We start from the raw sequence: 25,667 nt of genomic DNA on the forward strand, positions 1-25,667 counted from the left end.
CGTCCCCTTGTCACGAATTATACCACGAAAGACACCCTTCTCCCAGGTCAGGCCGGTTGAACATCCCTAACAGTGGCACAAAAACGGTTCACCAGGACACACCATGAGAAACAGATCCATCACCCACTGCATTTCCCCTTCAACACCTACATCAAGGCATCGTTTAGCTTTTAAAACCAAAGAGACGTCTGCAAAACGAAACACAAAGAAAGAAAATCGGCCACCTCCAAAATAAAGAATGGACGCGTAATTATTTGCACAAAGCATTAGAAAATACTGTGATATTTTATTATTAAAAATGCTGCTGAAAAGTTTATACATATGTGTCCAGCCATATATATCTTCTATCATTACTTAAGGCAAAATCAAAAACAAAATCGCAAAATAATAATCCAAGAAACCATTAAACCCTGCGTGCCTGTGAAGGTCAAGAAAAAAAGCCTAGGAAAGATTTTTTTTTGTTTTTTAAACTTATTTTTTTCTCATTTTTTTCCTCTTTTTTTTTTTTTAATAGATAGCAAGTATATTTTATTCTCATAGAACTCTATGAAGATTCTATAACTTCTTTCCATGTAGAAATAAGATACCATTTAAGGTGTATTAAATTGCTTTTTATCACAATCATCTGTGAAAGCTAAAGTTATTCACTTAACAAGAACTCTTTTTTTTTTCCTTATCCAAATGTCACAAGCCTGATACATTACTGTGCATATTGCTAGCAGAAGACAATTGGAAATACTAAACAAATACTAGAATTCACATTACAAACATACCAGACCCACACGGGTGCCAAGCATGACTTCCTTTGCAGTTCCATGAGAGCCTGTTTGTCGTAGCTCAGCTGGGGTAATGCAGAGCTTGCGGAAATGGCCTGACAAGAGCTTTAAAAAAAGGGTGAGCAGAAGTCTTACCCGTGACACCGCTAGCTGCAGGAAAAGAAACTGTTGCGTCGCTGTGTGCGAAGTTGGGGCCGTCATGTTTCACCTATGTACAGACAGAGAACCACTCTCCAACTTAAACCAAGATGAGCAACAGAATTGACTGTGTGCATTTGCAAGAACTGTCTTTTCCTAAGGGGCATTTTTCAAACACTCCGATAGATTCTGCTACGGTTTTAGGTTACGGGTTCATGAATCCAAGATCGAACAAAGGGACAAGGAAGTTGGACCATTTTTGTGGAGAATGCCCACCCTGGAAATTTAAGACTGGGTTCTTATGATCCACACCCTCACGCCCAGAGACATTATCTTCAAATATCTTTGGATACCTCCTGGTGTTGCAAAAATTTTTCAAAGACAAAATATAAAGGGACTATCATTATAATTTTCCCTTCCACTTTAGGACACTTTCAAAATAGTCCTTAAGGAAAATTAAAAGGACAATGAGAAATTGACAAAGTGTCAGAGGGACAGACAGATCTCTAGTCCCCATCTCACCAATTTTGAGTGGGCAAATATTTCCGTGTGTCGTCTTGACAGTGAAGCTGTCCCTAGCTCCCCGGGAAACCGATGCAAAGCACTTTTCACGTTCTGTCCTTCTGGTCTGTTTTCTGTCTGTCCTACGTATGGATCGGTGACTGACACACAAACCCACAAAAGGTAATAGTTTCAGACAAGCATATGTTTTATCCCATAAATGATAGAAAGAATTAAAAAAAAACCCAAAAAACAAAAACTTCTGCTTACTGATAAATAACGGCACTTCCTGCTTCAACAGAAAGGAAAGACACATGCCTTCCTTCAGTCTGATTAGCTAAACTGAGCAGGTCCTTCAGCTGCCAAACCCTCCTGCAGCTGCCGGGGAGGACAGAGCTGCATTGACGCAACAGAGCGTGGCACCACCAAACACAAGGTTTCTTTCGCTTTTTTTGGCAGGACCCTGGAGCGGGAAGAAGCAACTCTTCCTAAACCGATTCAAAGAACCAGAACCACAGAACGAGATTTGTATTCTGGGTTTTTTGTTTGTTTGTTTGTTTTTTTCCTGCTGTCACTCTGGATGTGCGTGTTTCTGATTCAACAAGCTTTAAATACGTTCCACGTAGGGGATCCACCTTGGGGTTGCAACTTCATGAAGCCTTAACACACACACACACACACACAGACAAAATAAAAGTTTTCCTGAAAAAAAAAAAAAACCACAACGGTCTCCTAAGAACGCCGTAGCATGCATTTGTTCGGCCCGTGAGGGGAGACGGCCCAGTGGCACAGACGGTCTGGGTCCGCTGTGGGAAAGCCACCTTCTCCTACGAATGAAACGCAGCAGAAAACCCCACGTCTTTTTTTTTGAGCACAAGTAATTAAGAAGAAAAATCCTCCTTTGTCCTGGAGGAAACAGAGGCGATATGACTAATGTGTATATATATATATATATTTATGTACATACAGACCACAATGGAAAGCACAAGCTTGCTAACAGCTCTTTCAAAGTGAAAAACACCGATAAAAGCTTTTTGTGTGTTTGTTTGTTTGTTTTCTTCCTCTGTGTGTGTGGGTTTGTTTAAACTCACAGCTATATACATTTTTTTTTTAAATTTTTACAAAGTTTCTTAAATATAGTTCAGGCTGGCAAACCAACTCTTTGCACAGAACTCTATGTATGTAAGTGCATAGTCAGTTCCTTTATTTTAATAATAAAATTCTACTTTTCCTTCTCTCTCGATTACAGCTCCGTATGCTGGGTAAAAGCCCACAGACTCTTTCTTCGCTTAAGTAGAGCCATTCGTTCTATGGCACGTAAAGAACTTTTATTTATTTGTTTTTCGATTGTAATTAAAAAAAAAAAAAAACAAAAACAAAACCCAAAACCGAAACAGTGTGTCCTTGGCTGAGTTCCAGAAGTGTCAGCTTCTACGGTCACATTGGAAAGATCCACGTCCTTGAAATGGTGATGTCGTAGTCACACTAACGTTTGCTGGAGTGGCGGCGATCTTAAAGCAGTATTGTAACAGCAATGTATACGTTTCACATTTTGTAGGGTCAGTAGTTGATCTCGTTGTACTGGGATATGTGGATGGGGAGGGTTTTTGCAAGGACATGAGATGCCCTTTTGCCTTTTTTTTTTTTTGTCCTAAGCCAGTGGCATGAAACACATTCTTTGCTGGGACATGTTGCTACCCTCTTTCCTTCTCTCTTCGATGTTGTTGAGGGGGGGAGCCCGGGGCGGAGGGGAAGGAGACGGCAAAGCTATACTCTAGTGGTCGAATGTCCGTGGGGTAAATTTGTACTGTTTTGCCCTCCACTGAAGGTGTTGAACGTGTGCAAAGGCTGCATCCCCGTCAGGGTGTTGGGAATCATGGTGATGGTGTTTGGTGTCATCAGTGGGATGTCATCCGGGGACCTGCGCAGCGTGAGGGTGTAGTCCGGCGGGCAGGTGAGCCTCAGCGTGTCGTGAGCCTGCAGGGACTCGCACTCGTGGTCATGCTCCAGCTGCTTCATCTGCAGGGACATGATCTCCTCGTTCTGGATGTGGGCGATGTCGTTCGTCGTGTTCCTCTGGGGACTGTTGCGCCTGTGCGTCTCGTGGCGCCTCTTGTCCTTCTTGTAGTAGAGCGCCGCGAAGGCCAAGATGTTGAGGAAAAGCAAGGACGCCCCCACGGCGATGGTGACGCTCAGTTCAGTGGAATAATCCCGTTTGGTTTCGATGAGGACGGTTGTGTCCTCGGGCCCCGTTTTGTGAGGGTCCTTGGAGTGCTTGGGGTTGTTGGCGGGCGTGATCGCTGGGCGTTTGGTCGTGGGCCATATCTTGGCAGGGGACCGCCGAGTTCCATAGGGGAAGGACGTCATGTCCGGAGGAGGAACCTTTGTGGTTGTGGAGACGTACTGGAATATCTCATTCAAGTTATGCAAGTGTGGCACGAGTTCCAACCAGAAGGCCACTTTCGTGGCTCGGTAGTGGTCCCTCACTCTGGGTTTCAGGCCGATATGCAGATACAGCTGGTCTTTGGGGTTATACTTGGACCAGGCCACTTCCTCAAAGCGATTGGGTTTTGTGTGAATGAACTTGGTGTCCTGAGGAACAGGCTGATTGGGGTCACTGGGGACAGAAGGGAGAAAGAGAAAGAGAAAGGTCACACTCTTTCACATTTCGCAAGTAAATTTTAATAACGTAATATGAAATCACAATCCGTTCCTTTCACACGTTTACCGATATGCACAAAGGGGTGACGAGCTACAAATACATTGTTTTCATCCCAGCGTAGCTACCATTTTGTCATTTCTTTAAAGTCTCCTCTTATCTTTATTTAAAAAAATAACTCCTGATGGCAACATTGCAGCATTTTCATAACATTGCTATATATATATTTTTTTTTTAATGCATCAAATTATCTTCCACCATAAAGAAGGAAAATAAATTGTGTCTTGGAAAATTTTCAGGATTTCAATTTTAACTCCTTTTGAGTCATAAATCTCATCCGGGGGTGATATGCCCACAACGGGGCATCTGGAAATGTCTGGAGATGTTTTTGTTTATTATAGATGAAGGGTGGTGCTAAGAATGGTAGAGTCCAGGGTCCATGCTAAATGTTCTCCAGTGCACAGGACAGCCCCCACTGCACAGCAAAGAAGTATCTGGTCACACATGTCAACAGCACTGGGTTTGAGCAATTCTGATGTAGAGGCTATGGTTCAAAATCTGAGCATTCTCTTTCTTGCTTGGGAATATGTTCTTTGGTAAATAAACAGATATTATGGCTAATAACAACTAAACTACATGTTAAAAATCAAATAAAAACTGGCTTTTGTAATGACTAAATGTTAACCAGTGGAAATAGGCATCACTTGTTTGTATTCTTAAAACGCCTGTATACTTGAAAACCTTTTGAAGACTGAATCTCATAAAGATCAATCCACAGTCTATTAATTGAAGAGGTTTGCTAAGGTAGTGCTTTCCAATAGGCTGAAGTTACGGTCGTTAGAAGAACCACAAAAGAGGCAAGAAATCGAGGGTTTTTATAGATGTCAAGTGTGCTTGGCACGTAAGAATTTCTCCTGATTTACATAAGTGGGCACAGGCAGGGTGAGAACCATCAAAATTGGATATTCTCCATAAAACATGGTACTTGAAACATCTTTGTCTCCAACTCTTTTAAGATAACAAACCACCTCCCCAAAGATACCATATTCTCATTTCTTCTTCTTTTTTTTTTTTTTTAGGCTTGGTAACATGAGGCGTAAGAGAGAGTTCATTGTAAGGTTTCTTTGTTTTGGAAAATTTCAGATTGTGCATGATAAAATGTCACTGAGTGGACAGCACTAAACCCTGAGACATGATGTGCAGACTCGGCTTGCTCAGATTTATTGCTCTGGATGCTCTAACTTCCACCTTGCAGGTAACAACTTCTTGGCAGCATGTTTATGAACCTGCCTCCAGCCACTGCCTGTTTGCTCATATGCCAGATGGCTGGGGGACCGGGAGGTCCTACCGGAAGACCTTAAGTCTACAGACGTCCCCAGACATTGTACAGGAGGCAAACAGCATCCTTGACCAACAGGTGTAACATCTGCTTACAGGAAGGACTTTAGCCCTCAGTCTGAGGCTGTCAGAATCATCTCTGTACCCTGGGCTCTGTACCTCTCCTTGACAGCTGTGAAATCTTGAGCAAATTCTTAAGCCTTTCTTAGTCTAATCTTCGTCATCTATAAAATGGGTAAGAATCATGCGATTAGAAGTAAGTGATGGATTTCAAAACTGTAGAATGGATAAACAAGATTATACTGTACAGCACAGGGAAATATACACAAGATCTTACGGTAGCTCACAGAGAAAAAATGTGACAATGAATATATGTATGTTCATGTATAATTGAAAAATTGTGCTCTACACTGGAATTTGACACAACATTGTAAAATGATTATAAATCAATAAAAATGTTTAAAAAAAAGAAAAGAAGTAAGTGATGAAGCTTAAATAATAAGGACAATATTCCTGGCATGTAGTAAGAGCTCAATAAATGGTATTCCTTTCTGCAATGCACAAATTAGAACGCTTAAAAATGGCTAGGGATTGAGGTATGACTGGAAAATTGTCCTGTACACCAGAAATTGACACAACGTTGTAAACTGACTGTAACTCAACTAAGGAAAATAAATTAATTTTAAAAAATGGCTAGGATTTCAAAATGTAGAATAGATAAACAAGATTGTACTGTGTAGCACAGGGAAGTATATACAGGATCTTGTGGTGGCTCACAGCGAAAGAGAATGTGACAATGAATGTATGTATGTGCATGTATAACTGAAACATTGTGCTCTACACTGGAATTTGACACAACATTGTAAAATGACTATAACTCAGTAAAAAAAGTTAAAATACATAAAAATTAAAAAATAAAAAAATGGCTAGGGAGAGAGGACTACAAATAATATATTGTTTATAGCCACAGTATATGCCGAATGCTATATACGTTATATAGTATATACTGTAAAATGTGTACTATATACCAGGATATGTTTTACTATATATAGTATATGCTGCATAATAATACACCATATACCACAGTACATACAGTACACTGTACACTATATATAATCTATGCTTCATAACAATATACTACATGCCACAGTATATACAGTGCACTATATACTATACATGGTCTATGCTGCCTGACAACATACTGCATACCACAGTGTATCAGGTACACTGTATACTACACATGGTCTATGTTGCATAATAATATACTGTATGCCACAGAATATATGGTATACTATATACTATACATGGTCTATGCTGTATGACAATATACCATATACCACAGTACATACGGTACACTATATACCACACATGGTCTATTTTCCATAATAATACACAGTATACCACAGTATATATGGTACAGTATATACTACACATGGTCTATGTTGTATGACAATATATTGTATACCATAGCATATACAGTACCCTATATAATGTATATAGTATATGCTGTATATAAGTACACCATATACCACGGTATATATGGTACACTATATACTACATATGATCTACATTGCATGAAAATTTACTGTATACCACAGTATATATGGTACACTATATACCACACATGGTCTTCGTTGCATGACAATATACTGTATACCACAGTATATACGGTATACTATATACTATATATAGCATATGTGGTAAAAACGTATACTGTGTATACCATAGCATATACAGTACACTATATAATGTATATAGTATATGCTGTATACAAGTACACTGTATACCACAGTATATATGGTACACTATGTACCACACATGGTCTATGCTGCATGACAATATACTGTATGCCACAGTATATATGGTATACTATATACTATACATAGCATATGTGGTAAAAACGTATAGTGTGTATACCACAGCATGTATGGTACACTCTATACTGTGTATAGTAAATACTGTATAAAATGTTTTGCATAGTAGAGGACATACTGCATACTATAAACTGTATACGTAGAGATGGCTAGATGTGTAATATATAGATATGATGATATAGGTGGGATACCAGACAATGAAATCTTACCATGTAACCAAATACACACTGACTGCTGTGGTTTCAATAAGGAGTGGAAAAAGATTTCAAAAAGTATTTTTTTATTGATTTATAATCATTTTACAATGTTGTGTCAAATTCCAGTGTAGAGCATAATTTTTCAGTTATACATGAACATATAAATTTTTATTCATATTAAAGATATTTTAAAATTTTACTAATATTGAAAATACTTCTAAAAATTTAAAAATATTTGAAAAAGCATATGTCCTGATGCTATGTCTTCACTTATAAACAATAATATTAATAATATACTATCTATAAATATTAAATATTTAATACTTTAAAATAATCTGCGCTTAATTTATTTTTATATTCTTATATGTTTCAGAAAAATGTTGGATTCAATACAGCACCTCATGCTTCTTTTCAGTCTTTGTCATACCTTGTTGAAAAATTCCTATTTAATTGGAAATCTGCCACAGAAAATTCCGTCGTCAATTTTTATTGTTCTAAAAGCAATGAAAGGTAGTGAGGATTCCTACTATTTTCGCAGTGATCTGATTTCACCGAATTGGGTCTTTTAAATGTGTTGACCTTTTATTAAGGAGAAGGCATCTGGGAGAGAGAGTGTCTCTTTGTGTTGGATACGAGGCTTTTTGTGATGGAATGTGGTGTACGTTTGAAAGGTAAGGAAACACATTTATGTTGTTCTCGAAGAACAGAGCACAGGATTTGGAAAATACAGATAAGTAAGTGTTAGCCTGGTACAGTCTGTCTGTTAAAGTTCTTGGAGATGCACAGATGCACAGTCAGAAGTCGTAAACCAAGACAAACTCACAGAGTTTTTAGCACAGCTCATTTTCCCTTGTCAAAGACCCCAAAGACACTAAGATCTCAGAGGACATCAGTGTCTCGTGTTTTACGCTTTCCTTTGGCGTACGGTGTGTCTCAATTCCCGTGAGTAAAATTAAAGATGATAATGATTAAACAGAATGAAACAGACACATCTTCATTCCCTAGCAAAGGCCTTAATGTATATCTGTATCCATATTTCCCAACACCTAACACACACGTTTTCACCTGGGACATCACCTTGGCAGGGGACAGGTAAATGCATTCCCGAGGCCCCATGGTTCATTCATTTGCAAGAGATACATAACACGACTTCTTTAAAAATACCTCTGCCGTACTCCTTCTGATGGTTGAAGGTTTTCCTCACCCATAAAACAACTTCCCGGTTGCTTAGAGCCGCTAGACCTCTAAGAAGAGACGTACCCATGCACCCTGAATTATGTATTCAGTCCCTCCCATGCAACAGGTAGAGATGTTCATTCACTGAGCTCAAAACACTTCTGGGCAATAAAAGTCACTTTTAAAACCAGAGTTATGCCGTGACTCTTTGTAAGTCATCTTCCCTGTCTGTTTCCTGACTTTTGAAAAGATTTAGCAAAAGCTGAATATACAGTAATTATAGGATACTAGCCAAGACATGGAAGCAGCCTACATGTCCATCAACAGATGACTGGATAAAGAAGATGTGGTATATTTATACAATGGAATACTATTCAGCCATGAAAACCAACAACATAACGCCTTTTGCAACAACATGGATGCTCCTGGAGAATGTCATTCTAAGTGAAGTAAGCCAGAAAGAGAAAGAAAAATACCATATGCGATTGCTCATATGTGGAATCTAAACAAACAAACAAACAAACAAGGCATAAATACAGAATAGAAATAGACTCATAGACATAGAATACAGACTTGTGGTTGCCAAGGGGGTGGGGGGTGGGAAGAGATAGACTGGGATTTCAAAATTGTAGAATAGATAAACAAGATTACACTGTATAGCACAGGGAAATATATACAAGATCTTATGGTAGCTCACAGAGAAAAAAATGTGACAATGAGTGTGTATATGTCCATGAGTGACTGAAAAATTGTGCTGAACACTGGAATTTGACACAACATTGTAAAATGATCATAAATCAATAAAAAAAAGTTTAAAAAAAAGGATACTAGCAAAATCAAAAGTCAACATGGCATCTGAAAGCGACCCTACCTACAGTGGTATATTTCAACATATTGAGATATACGTTTCTTTTATCACATAATATAAGTTGGCTTATTGGCCAACTGCGCTCCCGTCTCTGAATTCAATAGCTTCTAAAGTCTTTGATCTATAATGCTTATAAACTACTGTTCACTGCCACATCTTCTGTAGAGACCCTCTTTCTGCACATTTCATCCGCCTCTCCCCACACGGAAACCAAACTGAAATGGTCCTTGATGGATGAGCACCTGATTTCTACTGCCTGCTCAGGACCAACTCCTTCCTGCCCTAGTCCCAGAGAGGTTCCATGAGACAAAGAGTTTAAAGCTTTATAATCATTGGTAAACCTTGGAATTAGTTTAAAATTTTTCCCTGACATTACTTCTCATTTATCAAAATTCTCTAAGTAGCCTTATTTGCATCCAGCTACTTAGTATTTTGGCCTTCATTGCTCTTTTGCAGCACCATTTTGGTTTCGTCTGCTCAGCTGGATCATTGAAACAGTCTCCTAGTGACAAAAGCATCTTCCTTTGTTCGCCTTCCCTCCTTCTTTCTTTCCTTCTTTCTTTTCTTCCCTTCCTTCCCTTCCTTCCCTTCCTTCTTCCCCTTCATGCCTACCACATGCAGCATCCTCACATTACTTTTCTGTGCTCAAAAAAAAAAAAAACCCAAAATTATTTGGCATACCAGATATATATTTAAGCCCAGACGTAATGTTGGAACTCTAAGCTTTGGGTTGTACGAAAAGAAGCCTCAGGGCGCACGCTTCCCTAGCAACATGTCTGGACAATCAGGACCATCAGGGTGCTGTTCACGAGGTGAAGCAGATTTGAATTTCCACCCAGGGGGCACGGAAAATTATGTTCTGTCGCAACGTCATCCTCTCCTCCCAGCCAGATGTCGTGATACACGTATGCAAGATCGTCTTACAACCAGCCTCCCCTCTCCCTAGTGCTTCCAGGGAGCAGTTGAAGGCACTCAAACGCATTCCATCATACTCTGTGGGTCACTGCCTGAGAATGTGTTCTGGAGAACAGAGTCAAGCATCTCACTTCACTCAGTGACATCAGAGACGGTTTATCCTCTGCTGTTCCCTCCCTGGCACCATATTGCCTCACTCTCCTCAGCTGGGGCACCTTAGCAGCCCTCGTAGGGACAAAGAAATCCTCCCCGACACAGGGCTGATCATGTTTAAAATAAATAGCTTGCAACCATCATCAGCTCAATCTGCTTCCTTGTTTCACTGGATGCCACTGAAATCTGACCTTCCACTCACCGACATTTGAAGTTGCCCTTTGCAACGTATGTTAGAGGGGAAGGGCTGGGTAACTTCCTTGAAGGATGACTTGAGTCATTGCAACGACCTTTCTGATGAGCGGAGAAAACGCACTGCGTTATACCCCTGACAGCGATCCCAGCTAGGCTCCACATGGAGCGTGGAAACAAAAATAGCTCCTGCTTGGACCAAGTCCAGGTTCTTCAGTCTGACATCCAAGGTCCTCCCATCAGGGATATCCTGAGATCTCCACCTGAAGTTTTGACTCCGGTTCAGATGACAGCTATACTTCCAAGTCAGTCCTGTTCCTTTCCCATCTGCACTAGTTACTTCAGCATCTTTACGAAATCCTGAAGTATCCTGAACACGTACCCCTGATGGCCACGTGAGTATACTGGGCCAGTGCTTAAGCCCAGGTTATCTTATATCTCCATGTCTAAGTTCCCGCAATGAGGGGTGTGAACCACAGGCAGTAGCAAAGAGATTTTAGGAAACAGAGTTATGGCATTAAAAAGCATTCAACATTGTCAACATTTTCAGTCCTCGCTTAGTCTCCGATAGGTCCTGGGAAATGTATCCATTTAATGCTAGCACCTCTGAACCATCTCATGACATTCGTTGATTTCCTGTATCTTTTTCTTTCTCTTGTTTTAAATGATGGGAGAGGCTAGGTCTCGGAGCCTTTGGCAGGAAGAACAGCTAATGAGAATTTAATGGCTTTATTTGGATTGCACAGTTTTTTTCCCCCCCCTCAATGGTTCAGTTACATTCATGATGAATGATCCCAGTTTTCCATTTAAGGAAAGCATATAAAGTTGATTTCCAAAACGCACAAGAGAAAAAGAAAGTAGGTGGCTTTAAGCAAAGTGCAGCAACGATGTTGTGTTTTGATGTTAGGGAAGGAAGTTTGGATGGGAATGTGCTGAATGGACATGGCCCTTGTTTGGGGGTATGCCCGTGGGGGTCTTTTTTTAAAAAAATTTTTTGATCTTTTTGTGGGGAGGGGTAATTAGGGTTACTTATTTACTTTTGATGGAGGTACTGGGGATTGAACCCAGGACCTTGTGCATGCTAAGCATGCGCTCTACCACTGAGCTACACCCTCCTCCCCCATGGGGGTCTTTTTGCTTGAAGAGAATGCAAAGATTTGCAATGGCAGTTCTATGACACACTGGGCACTGGTCCCACCTTTAAAAGAGGTTATGGGTTGAACTGTTTCTCCCTCAAATTAATATACGCCGAAGTCCCAATCTCCTAGGACCTCATGGCGTGATCTTACTGGACATAGGGTCATTGGAGATGCAGTCGGTCAAGTTGAGATGAGGTCACACTGCAGTAGGAAAGACTCCTACAGCAATGTGATTGGTGTCCTTATAAGAAGGTGGCCATACAAGGACAGAGATGTGCTGGGAGACCTCCATGAGAGGACAGACGCACAGCTCGGAGAGCTGCCCCTGCAGATCGGGCGAAGCCAAGCACTGCCAGCAAGCCACCAGAAGTTAGGCAGCAGTGGGGAAACATTCCCCTACAGGTTTTAGAGGGAATTCACCTCTACCAACACCTTCATTTCAAACTTCTAGCCTCCAGAAACGGAGAAAGAATTCGTTTCTGTTGTGTTAAGCCGTGTTGTTTTTGATGCTTAGTTACAGTAATGCTAGGAATCTAATAAACCAGGGTACTCAGAAATACTTGCCGTCGCGACCTCGATCACCTTGTCAGAGAAAGAACCTGTGGTGCAAGACAAGCATCTCTCCCGAACGGTGCACGTTCTCCGTCTCCCGCTGCCTTTCTCAGGTAAAACTTGCCAAATCTGACCGTTTTAAATGGTATCCATGCAACAAGCCACGCTTTTCCTAAGACTGCAAAGCTGTGAAACCACTTCCCACCAAGGACTACTGGGAATCGTTGAAAAGAATGATACGTGCTAACCCCCGAAACATGCCCTGTATCCCCACATCCCCACAGCGGAGCCACACAAGGCTGGAGGAACTGCAGGGCCACCGCGGTGTGCGAGCCTGGTTCCACGACCCAGCCGCCTACAGAAAGATTTACCATCGCTTCCCGGAGCCCGGGCATCTTCATTTTCAATTCAGTACAAGAAGTTCAAGGTTAATGACAGAAGCACACGCAGGTAGAACAGAATGATACCTCATTAGTTTCCACCATTAGGTTATGAGACATGAGGAAATGAAAAGGATGCTCTGATATTTGGAGCTCTTTAAGATTTTGGGAAGCCTTTTCTCTTACTGTTTGCAGAGAATCTGTGCTGTACAATATCAGTGGACCCTGTTGTATGCATAACTCTTGTATATTTTGTACCACATTCAGCCAAAGAGCTTTCTATACATGTATAGGTATACATAAATATATTCCCATGTATAAAATTTACATTTATTAATGAAATAAATTTGCAGAAATAGCTATATCTAAATGAAATAAACATATTTGTAAATATGTTTGTATATGAAATAAATCTCATAACTATAGAGAAATGCTTTATATATATTTTATATATACACACATACATAGGATTTCTCTATAGTTATGAGAACATGAGTTCTGTGCATACACATATACAGTGTATATATTATACACACAGATAGTATTTCTCTATATTTATTATGAGATTTATTTCATTTCTTGGCTGTGCAGTAAACACAATTTGCCACATAGCACATACATTTTGATAACCCTATTACTTACCAAATGAGACAGGGTCCTATTTAGATTTGAAACTCTGGGATCAACTTTCAGTAGAACAGTGAAACAGATCTGAATCCTACCCCCAGATGGTAGGAAGCAGTCTTTAATATGCATCTAGCACCTTAGTAAAAATCTGGTTTGACAGAAAACAACTTAGGGCTAAGGGGGAAAAAATGAGGTCTCTCTAGACCTGGAGGGAAAAAGACTGTTCTTGTTATTGTGTGTGCAGGTGTGTGCATGTGTGCGTGTGGCTCTGTACTGTGATCTAGCCAGCCGTGCACACAACACTTACATGGAAGAACCAGACGTGCTAGGAGGTGGGCAATAATCTGATGAGGAGAAGAACATACCCGGTTTTGGCGAAGTTCGTCCAGTAGGTCATGACCACCGCACTCAGCATGACGTCGTTCTTGGAGAAGTTGCAGCTGAAGAGCTCCGTAGGGCCAATCATGGGGATCCCGAAGACATAGGGCACTTCGTCGCCGTGGGCTGAGTCCGCCCAGCTGGGCTTCATTTCGCTTTGGCAGTGGTGGTAGAAGGCGTAGAAATAGGTGGGAGAGCCGTACTGGGCGTGCAGGTCCGCGGTGGCCACGGCGGGGGCCACCCACTGGTGGTCTGTAAACAGAGCCACCAGGGTTTTCCTCCGTGTCTCAGGGTTTTCCTTATCTGCCCAGTCCGTGTACATGAACTTGATGGTTTCCCGCAACGTGTCTTTCCCCTCGGGGTAGCCGTAAAGGTTGTCCACAAAGTTGGACACCGAGAAGTCAAAGTCGTTGGGGGTCACGCCGTCTTCGTTGTCCACGATGCCGTCCACGAACTTCAGTCCTTCCCCCTGGTTGACACCCAGCATGATGTCGTAGTTCAGGAACTCCCCCTGTTCCATCAGGATCTGAGGGTCGTCCGGGATGACATCCCCGTCGATCACGGGGCCGAAGGAGATGTGGTACGTGGCCGGGGTGATGGTCTGCTGAATGAGCTCTTTGTATTTCTTGTTCCGAAGGCATTCCACCATGTCCGTGGTATCTAGCATGTTGCAGCCGACTTTATCTGCCAATATCCGAGTGTACTTGGCAGGCTGATAGTTGACCGCCCAGCTGGACAGGGCGGTCCCGCTCTGGATGATGGCCTTCTGGAACAGACCTGCAGGTGCAAAATTGTGGACATGCAAATGAAAAGCCGAAAGAGAGAAAAGCAGCTTTGACTCAGCAAAGAAGGCTCTGATTGTCCCTCGGGCATGTGAATTTCTCGATACAGGAGCATTCAGCCTTCAGCACCTCTTTCTGTCATTTTCGTCTCATTCTCCCTCTCCGCCCCCCACTGGACACCGGTTTTATGGGATGTTCTTACACTACACACACACGCGCACACACAGAGTTTTAAAAAATGAAACAGCATTTATAGTTTAGCTGAGGAGGTAAAAACATGCGATTGCTTTATCTTTCCTCGATTTAGTGTGATGTTAGCATCTCCATCCTCAGATGTTATAAATAAAACATCTCAGGGCAATCACATCCCCCATTCCCTAAAAATATGCTTCACAGCCATAAGAGGTCAAAAGCCATTTTGTCTCCCTGGCAAAACCAGGTGCCACTTTCTGATGAGGAAAAAATTAATCACTGAAATCACTTTAGAATATAAAATCCAGAATTTATTTTTTATTTCCACCCTCTCTGTTTTGAAGGTATTAAAATGTGCAATTAAAATAAACTAAATTAGCTATTCCTAAAGAAGTCATCATTTGAATGTCCCACTGAAACATTTTTTTTTTAATTAACTTCAACATTGCATCTGCTCAAAGCCCAAGACTTTTGTACAATTTATTTTGCCACATTTTAAACATGTCTCTTTGGTGAGAAAGGTGAAAACTCTGGGGCCGTTTTAGGAGTAAAAATTTAGGAGTAAAATTCTGCGTAGCTTAAAATTTTTCTGTCAGATCAGTCTAGTAGATGGATGTCTGGAAGTAAATAAAAGTCAGATTTTAACTACCCCGGGACAAGACATGATGGCTAGAAAATTGTAGCATCCTCTTCCTTGTCTCTTCCCACCACTTCCTTGAACTCAAGCTTCGGTGCCTCCCGAGTAGCTGGGAGAACCAAGCAGTGAGCTGGAAGTCCAGAAGTTCATGCCCTGTCGACTTCAAGCAATCAAGGATGAAGAGAACTCGACTGCCATCAGGAAGACGTGATTCTAACGAGCAGAGGATTGCCCAAAGGTACACCCGAGATCGAGACTTTACATTCACCTGGCTATGCCCACCACATCATCAAACTCATGTGGGGGCCAATTTCTCAGTGTTTCGGATTCTGCTGGAAACACGCAAGTATTGACCTGTGCGTCTGGCTCTAAAGACGACTGTTTCAAAGCAGCTGAAGGAAACAATGTCAGTATTTGATCTATTGAAGACCTTCATAAAATAAAACAATCAGAATTAGAAACATGCTGCTAGAAGTTACATATTTTTTTTCTCTCTCTCTCTCTCTAACAACAATTGGCCATGATGGAGGTAGCAGTGTATGTGTGTGTGTGTGTATATATATGCTTGTTAGGGAAGGAATATAACTTGTGATAAAATTCAAAAAATTAAAGGAAAAAAATCACCTACAATTCATACTAGAAGAGTTACCTTAATAGTTTAGTATCATTCTTTCCTTGGTTCTCTTTCTCCTATGGGTCTGAGTCATGTAACAGTGGCCAGTATCTGCACATTATACTGATTTCATAATTAAGGAACTCCCCGTTTCCTCAGGATCGGAGAGTCGTCTGGAATAGCATCCCTGTCCATGAAAGGACCAGAGGGAATGTGGTACCCGGCCAGGGTGATGGTCTGCCGGGTAAACTGTTTACACTCTGTCTCCCAGGCTCACGCGTACCTTAAGCACAATTCTTAAAATTAACTGTTGTTCCTTTGAGTAAATGCACGTGCCTCTTATAACGGTCTTGTCTTTTTTAGCCTTTTAGCTTTTCATTTCCTTCTTTGCTATGAGAATGCTGCGGTGAACGTCTCCATGAAAACATCTTTTTTTCCCCATGTGTATGTTGACTCCATTAACCTCTGTTGCTCGAAGTGCCATTCCTAAGGCCAACGGTCTGGACTATGTTTGCAATTCTTGATTCTATTGCTAGGTTGCTTTGCAAGAACTTCTCTTTAGAAATGAATTCATATGCAAGGCATTGTCCCACAGCGGATTCATTTCTGATCTATTGATTTAAGTAATTCACATCCTTCCCCCACTTAGCTGGGGCTGACAGGTGTTCGATCACTCCTGAAGGTGGTCCTGACTGCTTTGTTAATCGACAAACACGACTATATCCACGGAGATGTGGGAACGTCTAGGTATTTCCTGAAATGCTATAGGTATCAATATTACCACAATGATCTGATTTTCTCACTTTTCCCTTTCCTTAAAATAAAGGATGAATACAAACATAAGCCCTGCATTCTGCCTCTCCTCACCCTTACTATGACATCAAGAATCAAGAAGTTCCGAAGACTTGAAGATCATTGTATCTTGCTAACGGAGAATTCAAGGTGCAGAAGGAGTCAGCGACTTCCCCACCATAGTGCAGGAAGCGAGAAAAATAAAATAAGGTGCTGTCACTCGGCATGATTATACTCCCTCCCCCCTTTTTTTTAGCATGTTTATAGCACTTTAAAGAAAGATACTACAAGACTCTTCAAAGAAAAACAATTCCCTTAAAGTTGCAGGTGTTTTGATACAAACGGTTCAAACAGAGGTGGTGCAATTCTTTTGGGGGGAGGTAATTAGTTTTTGTTTGTTTATTCATTCATTCATTATTTATTTATTATTTTTAAATGGAGATGCTGGGGATTGAACCCAGGACCTCGTGCATGCTAAACACATGCTCTACCACTGAGCTATAGCCATCCCCAGAAGTGGTGCAATGCTTAAAGCAACCAGTGACACAGAAGGAAATGTAACACGACCCTGATGGTTTACATCGTTACGACAAATATTCACCTGTGCCCGCCAAGGGATCCCAGGGGTACGTTCTCTTGTTTTGTTTTGCTTTTTGTTTCATTTTTGAGAGGAGAGACAAAAGGAAGTTACCATGGTACTTCCAGACCAGCTGCATCGAATCCCCGTTGATATTTCTTTTAAATCTCTCATTGGACATAGCTGAGAACCTCCATCACCAATGAACAAAGACTTACCCAGAGGTAGCTTGCAACAAAAAAAAGGGACTTTATAAACACATGGTTACAAACTTTCTTTATGATGAAATCTACCAATCTTCAGCCATCATCTGCATACTGTTTTTCTTTCATATTACTTGTCCCAAGTTGAAAATAGAAGTTAACAAAGTTTAAAGATGACCGAAGAAAGTCGGAAAGGCAAAAGTAAGGGGTAGGCGTGTCCAAAGAAGTTACGCTGTAATTATTGTAAGCAACTCCGACCATCGTGAATCTCACTGAGAAAATATATATTGTTCAAATGTTAATAATACTGTATTGCATACTTAAAAGTTGCTAAGAGAGTAAACCTTGAAATCTCAGCAGAAAGAAAAAAAAAAATTGAAACTAAATGGTGAGGAATGTTAACGAGACTGACCCTGGTGACTGTTTGGCAACATACACGTATATCAAATCGTTACGCCTGGAACTAACATAATGTCCCTTGTCAATTATACCTCAGTTTTAAACGTTAGGAAGAAAGCTGACTTATGAGATGAGAACGTGGGTACGTGTCATTTGGGGTTTTCTGCAGGGGTTTCCAGAGAGACTTAGGGCAACCCTGATGCACCTTGGGTAAGAACTCCATACGGGTTCATCTCTTGGTCCCAGGGCTTGCCCGCCGACCGTGGGGGTGCTTGTATTACCTTCTGAGTAGTGGGACAAGGTCAAGAGACTAACGCAAGAGGCACCCGCGCCGGAGCCGAAGATGGTGACTCTCTTGGGATCCCCGCCGAAGGCCCCCACGTTCTCCTCAATCCAGCGCAGCGCCTGGATCTGATCCAGGAGCCCGTAGTTCCCTTTGGCCGCCTGGTCACCGGTACTTAAAAACCCTGCAAAAGAGCACAGGATATTTGGGGTTGTCAACTCCAAAAAAGCTCATCAACATTGCTGCTATTTGAAAAGATACTTTGTGGTTGCCTTCGTTCATGCTTTCCTTTTTCTCCCGAAGCAACAGTGTAGCAGGTTTTCTGTGGCAGAAAGAATTACGTTGTTTAAATAACAGTTACCACGTTCTTGTTTCTGTGGACGCTATGATGACACGTCTCATCTGTGGGTTCGTATGGGGCTAACGTACAAGGCGAAATGGATCTAAAATATCTACAGTAGGTGATGATACCAGGGACTTACAAATTTTACTAGATTCAACTCATCATTCCTGCGTACGTGTCGGTTCTCCTTGGCAAGATGAAAGACGGTCTTACAAGAAGCTTTTCAGGGGAAAAAATGTCTGTGTTGGCATCTGTGCATAAGACTGTGTACAGTGTTTACAAGAACACTATAGATTTTTCCCACTGAGTTCCTTATGCATATTTTAATTTAACTCCTTTTAATGCTTAAATTTCAAAGTGAATTACAGCCATCATGACCTTCCACTCTTAGTTTAGTATGCATCTCTTTTTCTGCATGGAAAAAAATATTACAGTTAACATGCAAAAAAAAAAAAAACAACTTATAATTCTTTAATCTCAGCCAAAAGCCAATGCATATTCAAATCTCCCCAACCGTCCCCAAAATAGCATGAGCTGCTACACTTTATTTTAAAAAGGAGGAGGATTCCGTAAATTAAGGAATTAGATTGCACTCCAGGCGTCAAATTCTAAATTCCTCCTTCAAAGCTGCAAGTAAGGCCATACGGGTACCTACTTGTAGCAAAGTGCTCAGGTGCAGAGATCTCCCTCCCTGCCTGCTCAGCTCACTCTGCAGGAAGATCTTGACCTGGAAACACCGCTTTCCTCTCACGTTTCAAGTCATTTTGTGGAAGAGACATTCTCGCCGTCAAGAGTCAAAACTATGAATATGTTATAAAGCGTCCTCCAAACTTAAATCATTGTGCAAACTTTCATCCAACTTTATGTCCAAATCTGTCTTGAGTAAGTCTTTTGCTCTCATCTCCAAAATCCCCAGTTAGGATATTTTTGCTTTCGGTACCATTTCTTTATTCCAAAACGTTAGGACGTACACCCATTTCAATGAATGCTTATTAAATAGCCGTGGCCGCCTGCAGCAGCGTTTATACGAAGGCAGAATAAAGCCCCCAAAATCACAGAAATCAGAACGGACGTCTTCACACACATCCCTAACCAAAGGTGACAGCCCTCCCAGGAGCTCTTGGGGAACCAGCTTCTCAAACCTGAAACAAAATCCTAACGGAAAGGGTCTCACATCCGTTAAGGGAACAGGGCTTCCCAGAACTTCGCCAAGCACCTGTGGAAAGTGGAATACGGGAGCCAAAGGGGATTAGGAACGAATGGCCTGGTTCAAAGGAAAGCAGCAGGACGGGGTGGTTGTTTGTCATTGTGGTTGCCGTCCTGCAGTCATTAGGGCTCACAGCCCCGCAGCCTGAGATGCAACATGACAAGGTTGCACGTTCGGGGCTCATCCCACAAATCGCACCCCGTCTCAAGCTCATGGGGGCGGACGTGAGCTTGGCTGTGACGAGAGGGCAGGTTCAGACATTACCAGGCGCTCCCTTTTTTAATTAGCAATTACTAATTAGTGCTTCATGCCCGGGAAATGTTCCGTGTCCCCTGCATTCATCCCTCTGCGTTCTACACGCTTTTCTGGTAAAATGAATCGCGGCCTGCTTGGGAGAAAAGCCTCTTTCACGCGGCTTTGTGCAGGAAAACGGGCGGATAATGGCCGTTTGGGTGCCGGGTAATCACCCCAAGACAAGCCTCTCTGCCCTCATTAAGGAAAAGAGGTGATTAACGTCTGCAGGCTGCAGGCCCTTTCCGGCGGCGTTTGCTCCGGCCGCCTCCCTCCCTGAGTCTGCTCCCCCGCAGGCGTCTATCAGCCCATCGTTTGCTGCGCAGAAAGGCCTGAGCATTTGCAACGTGTGCTAAATCCACCAGCTTCTATTCAACCAGCGCCCCTCCCTCCCCACAGAAACCTGACTGTCGTCACCTCCCCAAGGGCAGTCTTACTAACATTCGGTGCCCTGGCAAGTCCCACTTCTTGAAAAGATCACACCACTGGAAGGTTTGGTCTTTGGGATTCTGACCTCTTTCCAAAAGTCCCGAGGGAAACAACTCCCCAGGCACGTCTCTGAAGTTGAGCAAATGAACCTGTTTGGGGTTGTTTTTGAAGCTGGGGTTTCCATAGCATCTGCCCTGGCGTCTTCATGTACTCAAACATCCAGGGGTTATTTCATTTTGTTTTCCTGTTTTTTTTTTTTTTTTTAATTTAAATGATCAATGGCTCCAAGTCCCCATCGCAGGTACAGAAGGAGTGCAAGGCACTGGATTTATTTTCTCTATGAGAGCAAATTCCTTTTCTCTTCTGATGGTCAAAATACAGTGCTTGAGATAATGGAGACATGGGACACATGTGGGGTTTCCCAGCATGGACTGTCCGATCGACATGTGAGCAGCTGATAGATTTGCAGACAGCCACACACTTGTGGCCAAAGACAGAGACATCCCTAGAAGTCAGTTTCTCAGATGAGTATATGAGGTTCTTTACATGCCTTAGACGAATTCGTGGAAGCGGCCCCTTGCCTGGCTGACACCAGAGATTTTTCAACAAATGGCTCCTTTCATGGACAGGCATTCTCGGCTCCAAAATCCTCTGAGCATTTCAGCTGATGAAACATTGGTTTTTGAGATTTACTGTCTCTGAAGCGAAGCTTGTAAATCAGTAAGCCTCTGGCCCCCACCCCCAACAATTGAACAATCAAAGACGGACACAAAAGAGACCATTTGAATTCAGACAGATTAGTGACCAGATGGATGCTGGGTTCATTCAAAGCAGTGGAGGGAACAAGACACACACACAAACACACAAACACACTATTTTTGAACATGGTTCATGGAAAAGATGCTGGAAAAACCCAAATCCCATTTCCCCGCCTACATGTTAAATGAAATGAGTATCGTGAACTTTATGTTTGCTCTTCCTATCGCTGTGGAATAGAATGTGGCAGGCTTTTAGGAGAGGTAATCATGACCTAAACGCTCCTCGTTGTTTTGCACTACAAGAGCTCAGGCGCACGGCTCCGGGTCACGTGGCTTTGCATCCACTTCAAGGCAACGGCAGGGAATGCAGTGGGCTCACACGTCTTTAATGCCCCAAATGACTGCCCTTCTTTTAGGGGATAATTCATTCCATAAGCACAATGGGCATTTTGGGGGGGGGGTTACCATTAACCAGAAGACAATTACTAAGTGAATATATATATATATATATATATATATATATATATATATATATATATATATATATATATAAAAATATCTTTTACATGTTCAGGCTGTGTATGTAGCAGAAACTGGCAGAATTAACTTACGGTTTCAACTCTGTTTCTGAAAGAACTGTACATACGTGTACCTATATCTCCATACGTTTACTTTTGCAGAATGACCTACTTTTTACAAATTTTGTTTCTTCGGTGTGGCGTGAGGATTCGCAACAGATAGCAAATCCCAGCCTTTATTACATCAGAACCCCTCCTTCTTACCTGTATATACATACACGTATCTGTGCACGAGTGTGCGTACGCACGATGTTTAAATTTAATGGAGTAAAAGCAAAAAGGAGATGTTTCAATAAAAATTTGTTCCAGTGAGAAGAGACAGACTTGACTTGAGGTCACACGCATGCAGCCCAGACAGAAATCTGCGTGATGACAATCAGGGCAGAGGTAGAAATACGAAAAGCAGTCAAAAGGGTGGGAGGGACAGAAAGCTCTATATTATATTAATGATGGGACTCCCTGCATTATTGTCATTATGGTTTCTTGCAGGATGTTGAATGTCGCTCCCTTTACTACACAGTAGGACCTTGTTGTTTATCTGTTTTGTATATAGTGGTGTGTATCTGCTAATCCCAAAGTCCTAATTTTTCCTTCCCCACCCCCAGCATTTAAAAAAATTTTTAAAATATCTGTTATTTCCTTCTAATTTATAGACTTTTTTTTTTTTTTTTTTTTTTTTAGCAATCACACACAGACACACACACACAATATACCAAGTCTCTTTTAAAGTCAGATGCATTTGTGGGACTTCTACGACCCCGTGACCCCACCTTCACATCTCTGGACACGCCCTGCCCGCATCCTTCAGCCGGTGAGTCTACCCCATTGCACATAACTGCCCTGGGGTGTGCCTTGCGTTTCTATATTTTGTTGCCTTTTTATATGCGGTCCCCTCCAGCCAGGATGCCGTACACAGGGCTGCCACGGTCCTGTCATCTGCCTTCCGCCTGTACGTATGGCCTCACGCCAGACCACACTGTTTGTCCGTGGTCCAGCCCCTTAGGCAGAAATCGCCGGCAGACACAGACACAGGCGCCTTGCCCTTCCAGCTCTCGCCCGCTACCCACGCGGGTCCCTTTCCCAGTCGGTCCTCATGCTCTCAGTTCTCTCACGACAGTAAACCGCTCTAAGTGACTTTCTGTTACAGACCTTACCGCCCTACGTGAAGGCTGTCTGCTCGGAGGTCAGCATCAGGGGGACTGGCTTCTTTGGATTCAGAGTCCGTCAGCCTCGGATGTGAATCCACGGCAAAGGCTCGGGCATGTGACACCAGAGGGCAAAGCCCCACTTTTTGTCAACTGTGGGACTGAGAAGAGTAGGGGTCCCACAACATAGCTTGGGGAACTAATTGTACAAACACACACAGAAGCACTGTGTTCAAAAACGCTCACCGACCAGAATGACTTCCTTGCAATCAGAAACACTGCTATTGATTTCTGTGTCTCCTGCACCTAGCGAGGAAGGACAGGTGTCCTTCATCAACGGGTCCACAGAGGAACTTGACTCCTGGTCTCTACTTAGAATCTGTCTTTTAAAACGATACAGATGATAAAGAAAGTGTGTATGCTCTGTAAGTGCAGAGGGGGTGGTGAATAACTTTGCATGAAGGTGGAACATATTTATTTATTCAGTTTGTTTATTAAGTGTTGACTACTTGCTTAGAGTCTAAACAGAAAGGCAGGACAAAAATATATCACACTTTCAACCACGCTGGGAAAATTAAGGACTTGCTTCTTCATCCAATATTTACTACGTACACACACTGACCCAAGTAATGTGCTCAAAGCTGAGGGACAATGATGCATTATTTGAGTGGATTTCTGTAGACATTTTGAAAACCTACATGAAACTTTTTTTTTTAATTATTTGTCGGCTGCAATTTGTCTTCAGTAAGAATACTGTAAAACTTACTAGGATCGAAACTCATACAGTTTGCCATCAAAGTTTACTTATAGGGCATACAGAAGATATAAATTTTGTCCCTCTGTGGTGTTCAGGTCACGATGAATTGCATGTAAGAAAAGCGATGACTTTTACAACTCGATGTTACAAATGATGAAACATAATTTTTCTAATTCCTTTTAAAAGGGGCACACATTCAAAACATGCTGCTCTGTTTAGATACACTCACCTACCCTCAACTGCAAAACTAGAGTGATGGTGGTGGTGTTTCCTGAGACTTACTGTAAGATACTCTCCATGGGCAGACAACAATTAACCTGGTTTGTTTTAATTTTTCCGTGAGATGATCAGAAACAACACAATCCAAAAATGCGCAGAAGACCTAAACAAGCAATTCTCCAAGAAAGAAATACAAATGATCAATAGGCACATGAAAAAAATGCTCAATATCACTAATTATCAGAGAAATGCAAACCAAAACTATGATGAGGTATCATCTCACATCAGTCAGAATGGCCATCATTCAAAAGTCCACAAATGGCAAATGCTGGAGAGGCTGTGGAGAAAAGGGAACCCTCCTACACTGCTGGTGGGAACATAAATTGGTGCAGCCATTATGGAAAACAGAATGGAGATTCCTCAAAAGACTAGGGATAGACTTACCATATGACCCAGGAATCCCACTCCTGGGCATATATCCAGAAGGAACCCTACTTGAAAATGACACCTGCACCCTAGTGTTCACAGCAACACTATTTACAATAGCCAAGACATGGAAACAGCCTAAATGTCCATCAACAGATGACTGGATAGAGAAGAGGTGGTATATTTATACAACGGAATACTATTCAGCCATAAAAATGATAACATAATGCCATTTGCAGCAACATGGATGTCCCTGGAGGAGAATGTCATTCTAAGTGAAGTAAGCCAGAAAAAGAACGAAAAATACCATATGAGTTCGTTCTTACGTGGAATTAAAAAAAAAAAAGAACATAAATACAAAACAGAAACAGACTCATAGACACAGAATACAAACTTGTGGTTGCCAAGGGGGCGGGGGTGGGAAGGGACAGACTGGGAGTTCAAAATTTGTAGATACTGACAGGCATATGCAGAATAGACAAACAAGATTATACTGTATAGCACAGGGAAATATATACAAGATCTTGTGGTAGCTCACAGCGAAAAAAAATGTGACAATGAATATATGTATGTTCATGTATAACTGAAAAAGTGTGCTCTACACTGGAATTTGACACCACATTGTAAAATGACTATAACTCAATAAAAAATGTTAAAAAAAAAAGAACAACTGAATGTAATAAAAACCACACATTCTTTTCCAACTCTATCAAAATCCAGGGACGTCTACCAGCTCACATAATCTTTTTTTGTACTCAGAAATAGTCCCGAGCTTTCCAACACTGGTTTTTCTCTGGGAAACTTGCAACATAATTAAGAAGACTGTTTTAATTACAACAAACACTGGGAAGATCTTCTAGGAGATAACACACAGATTAGCAACAAGTGAATGGGGTGATCTGCAAATGAGTGAAAATCCGAAGAGGATGGCTTCAGAACTAGAAAAGGTTACTGAAGAAAGAAGATGGTATTTTCCAGCACTGAGTGTGAGCAAACTGGAAATATATCTTCTGTGCATCACACAGTAAATCTGTCCCTTTGGGTGAATGCTTTGACCAGGCTCCCTGTCTCATCCAGTTCTCAATTATTAAATGGGACGTGTATAATTGTTCTCAGACCAGTGTTTTTGTAAAGTTTTTGCTATTTTTCCTTCCAAAGATGTCAGGGTCCTAT

At 41.8% G+C, this 25,667-nt stretch overlaps 1 protein-coding gene across 4 annotated transcripts in view; it reads right to left on the reverse strand.

Annotated features, from left to right (window-relative positions):
- Positions 1 to 266: 266 nt before the first annotated feature.
- Positions 267 to 25,667, reverse strand: part of NLGN4X (neuroligin 4 X-linked) — a 539,607-nt gene continuing 514,206 nt past the window's right edge. For all 4 annotated transcript variants that reach the window (XM_074359108.1, XM_074359107.1, XM_074359109.1 and 1 more), the window contains 3 exons: positions 18,340 to 18,525; positions 13,851 to 14,640; positions 267 to 4,032 (listed from right to left, as the gene is read on the reverse strand). In XM_074359108.1, coding sequence (XP_074215209.1) covers positions 3,183 to 4,032; positions 13,851 to 14,640; positions 18,340 to 18,525 — 1,826 coding nt within the window. In that variant the 3' untranslated portion in view covers positions 267 to 3,182. The remainder of the gene's footprint in view (positions 4,033 to 13,850; positions 14,641 to 18,339; positions 18,526 to 25,667) is intronic.

Source organism: Camelus bactrianus, chromosome X, assembly GCF_048773025.1.
Source record: "Camelus bactrianus isolate YW-2024 breed Bactrian camel chromosome X, ASM4877302v1, whole genome shotgun sequence".
In the NCBI taxonomy this organism is placed as follows: domain Eukaryota; kingdom Metazoa; phylum Chordata; class Mammalia; order Artiodactyla; family Camelidae; genus Camelus; species Camelus bactrianus.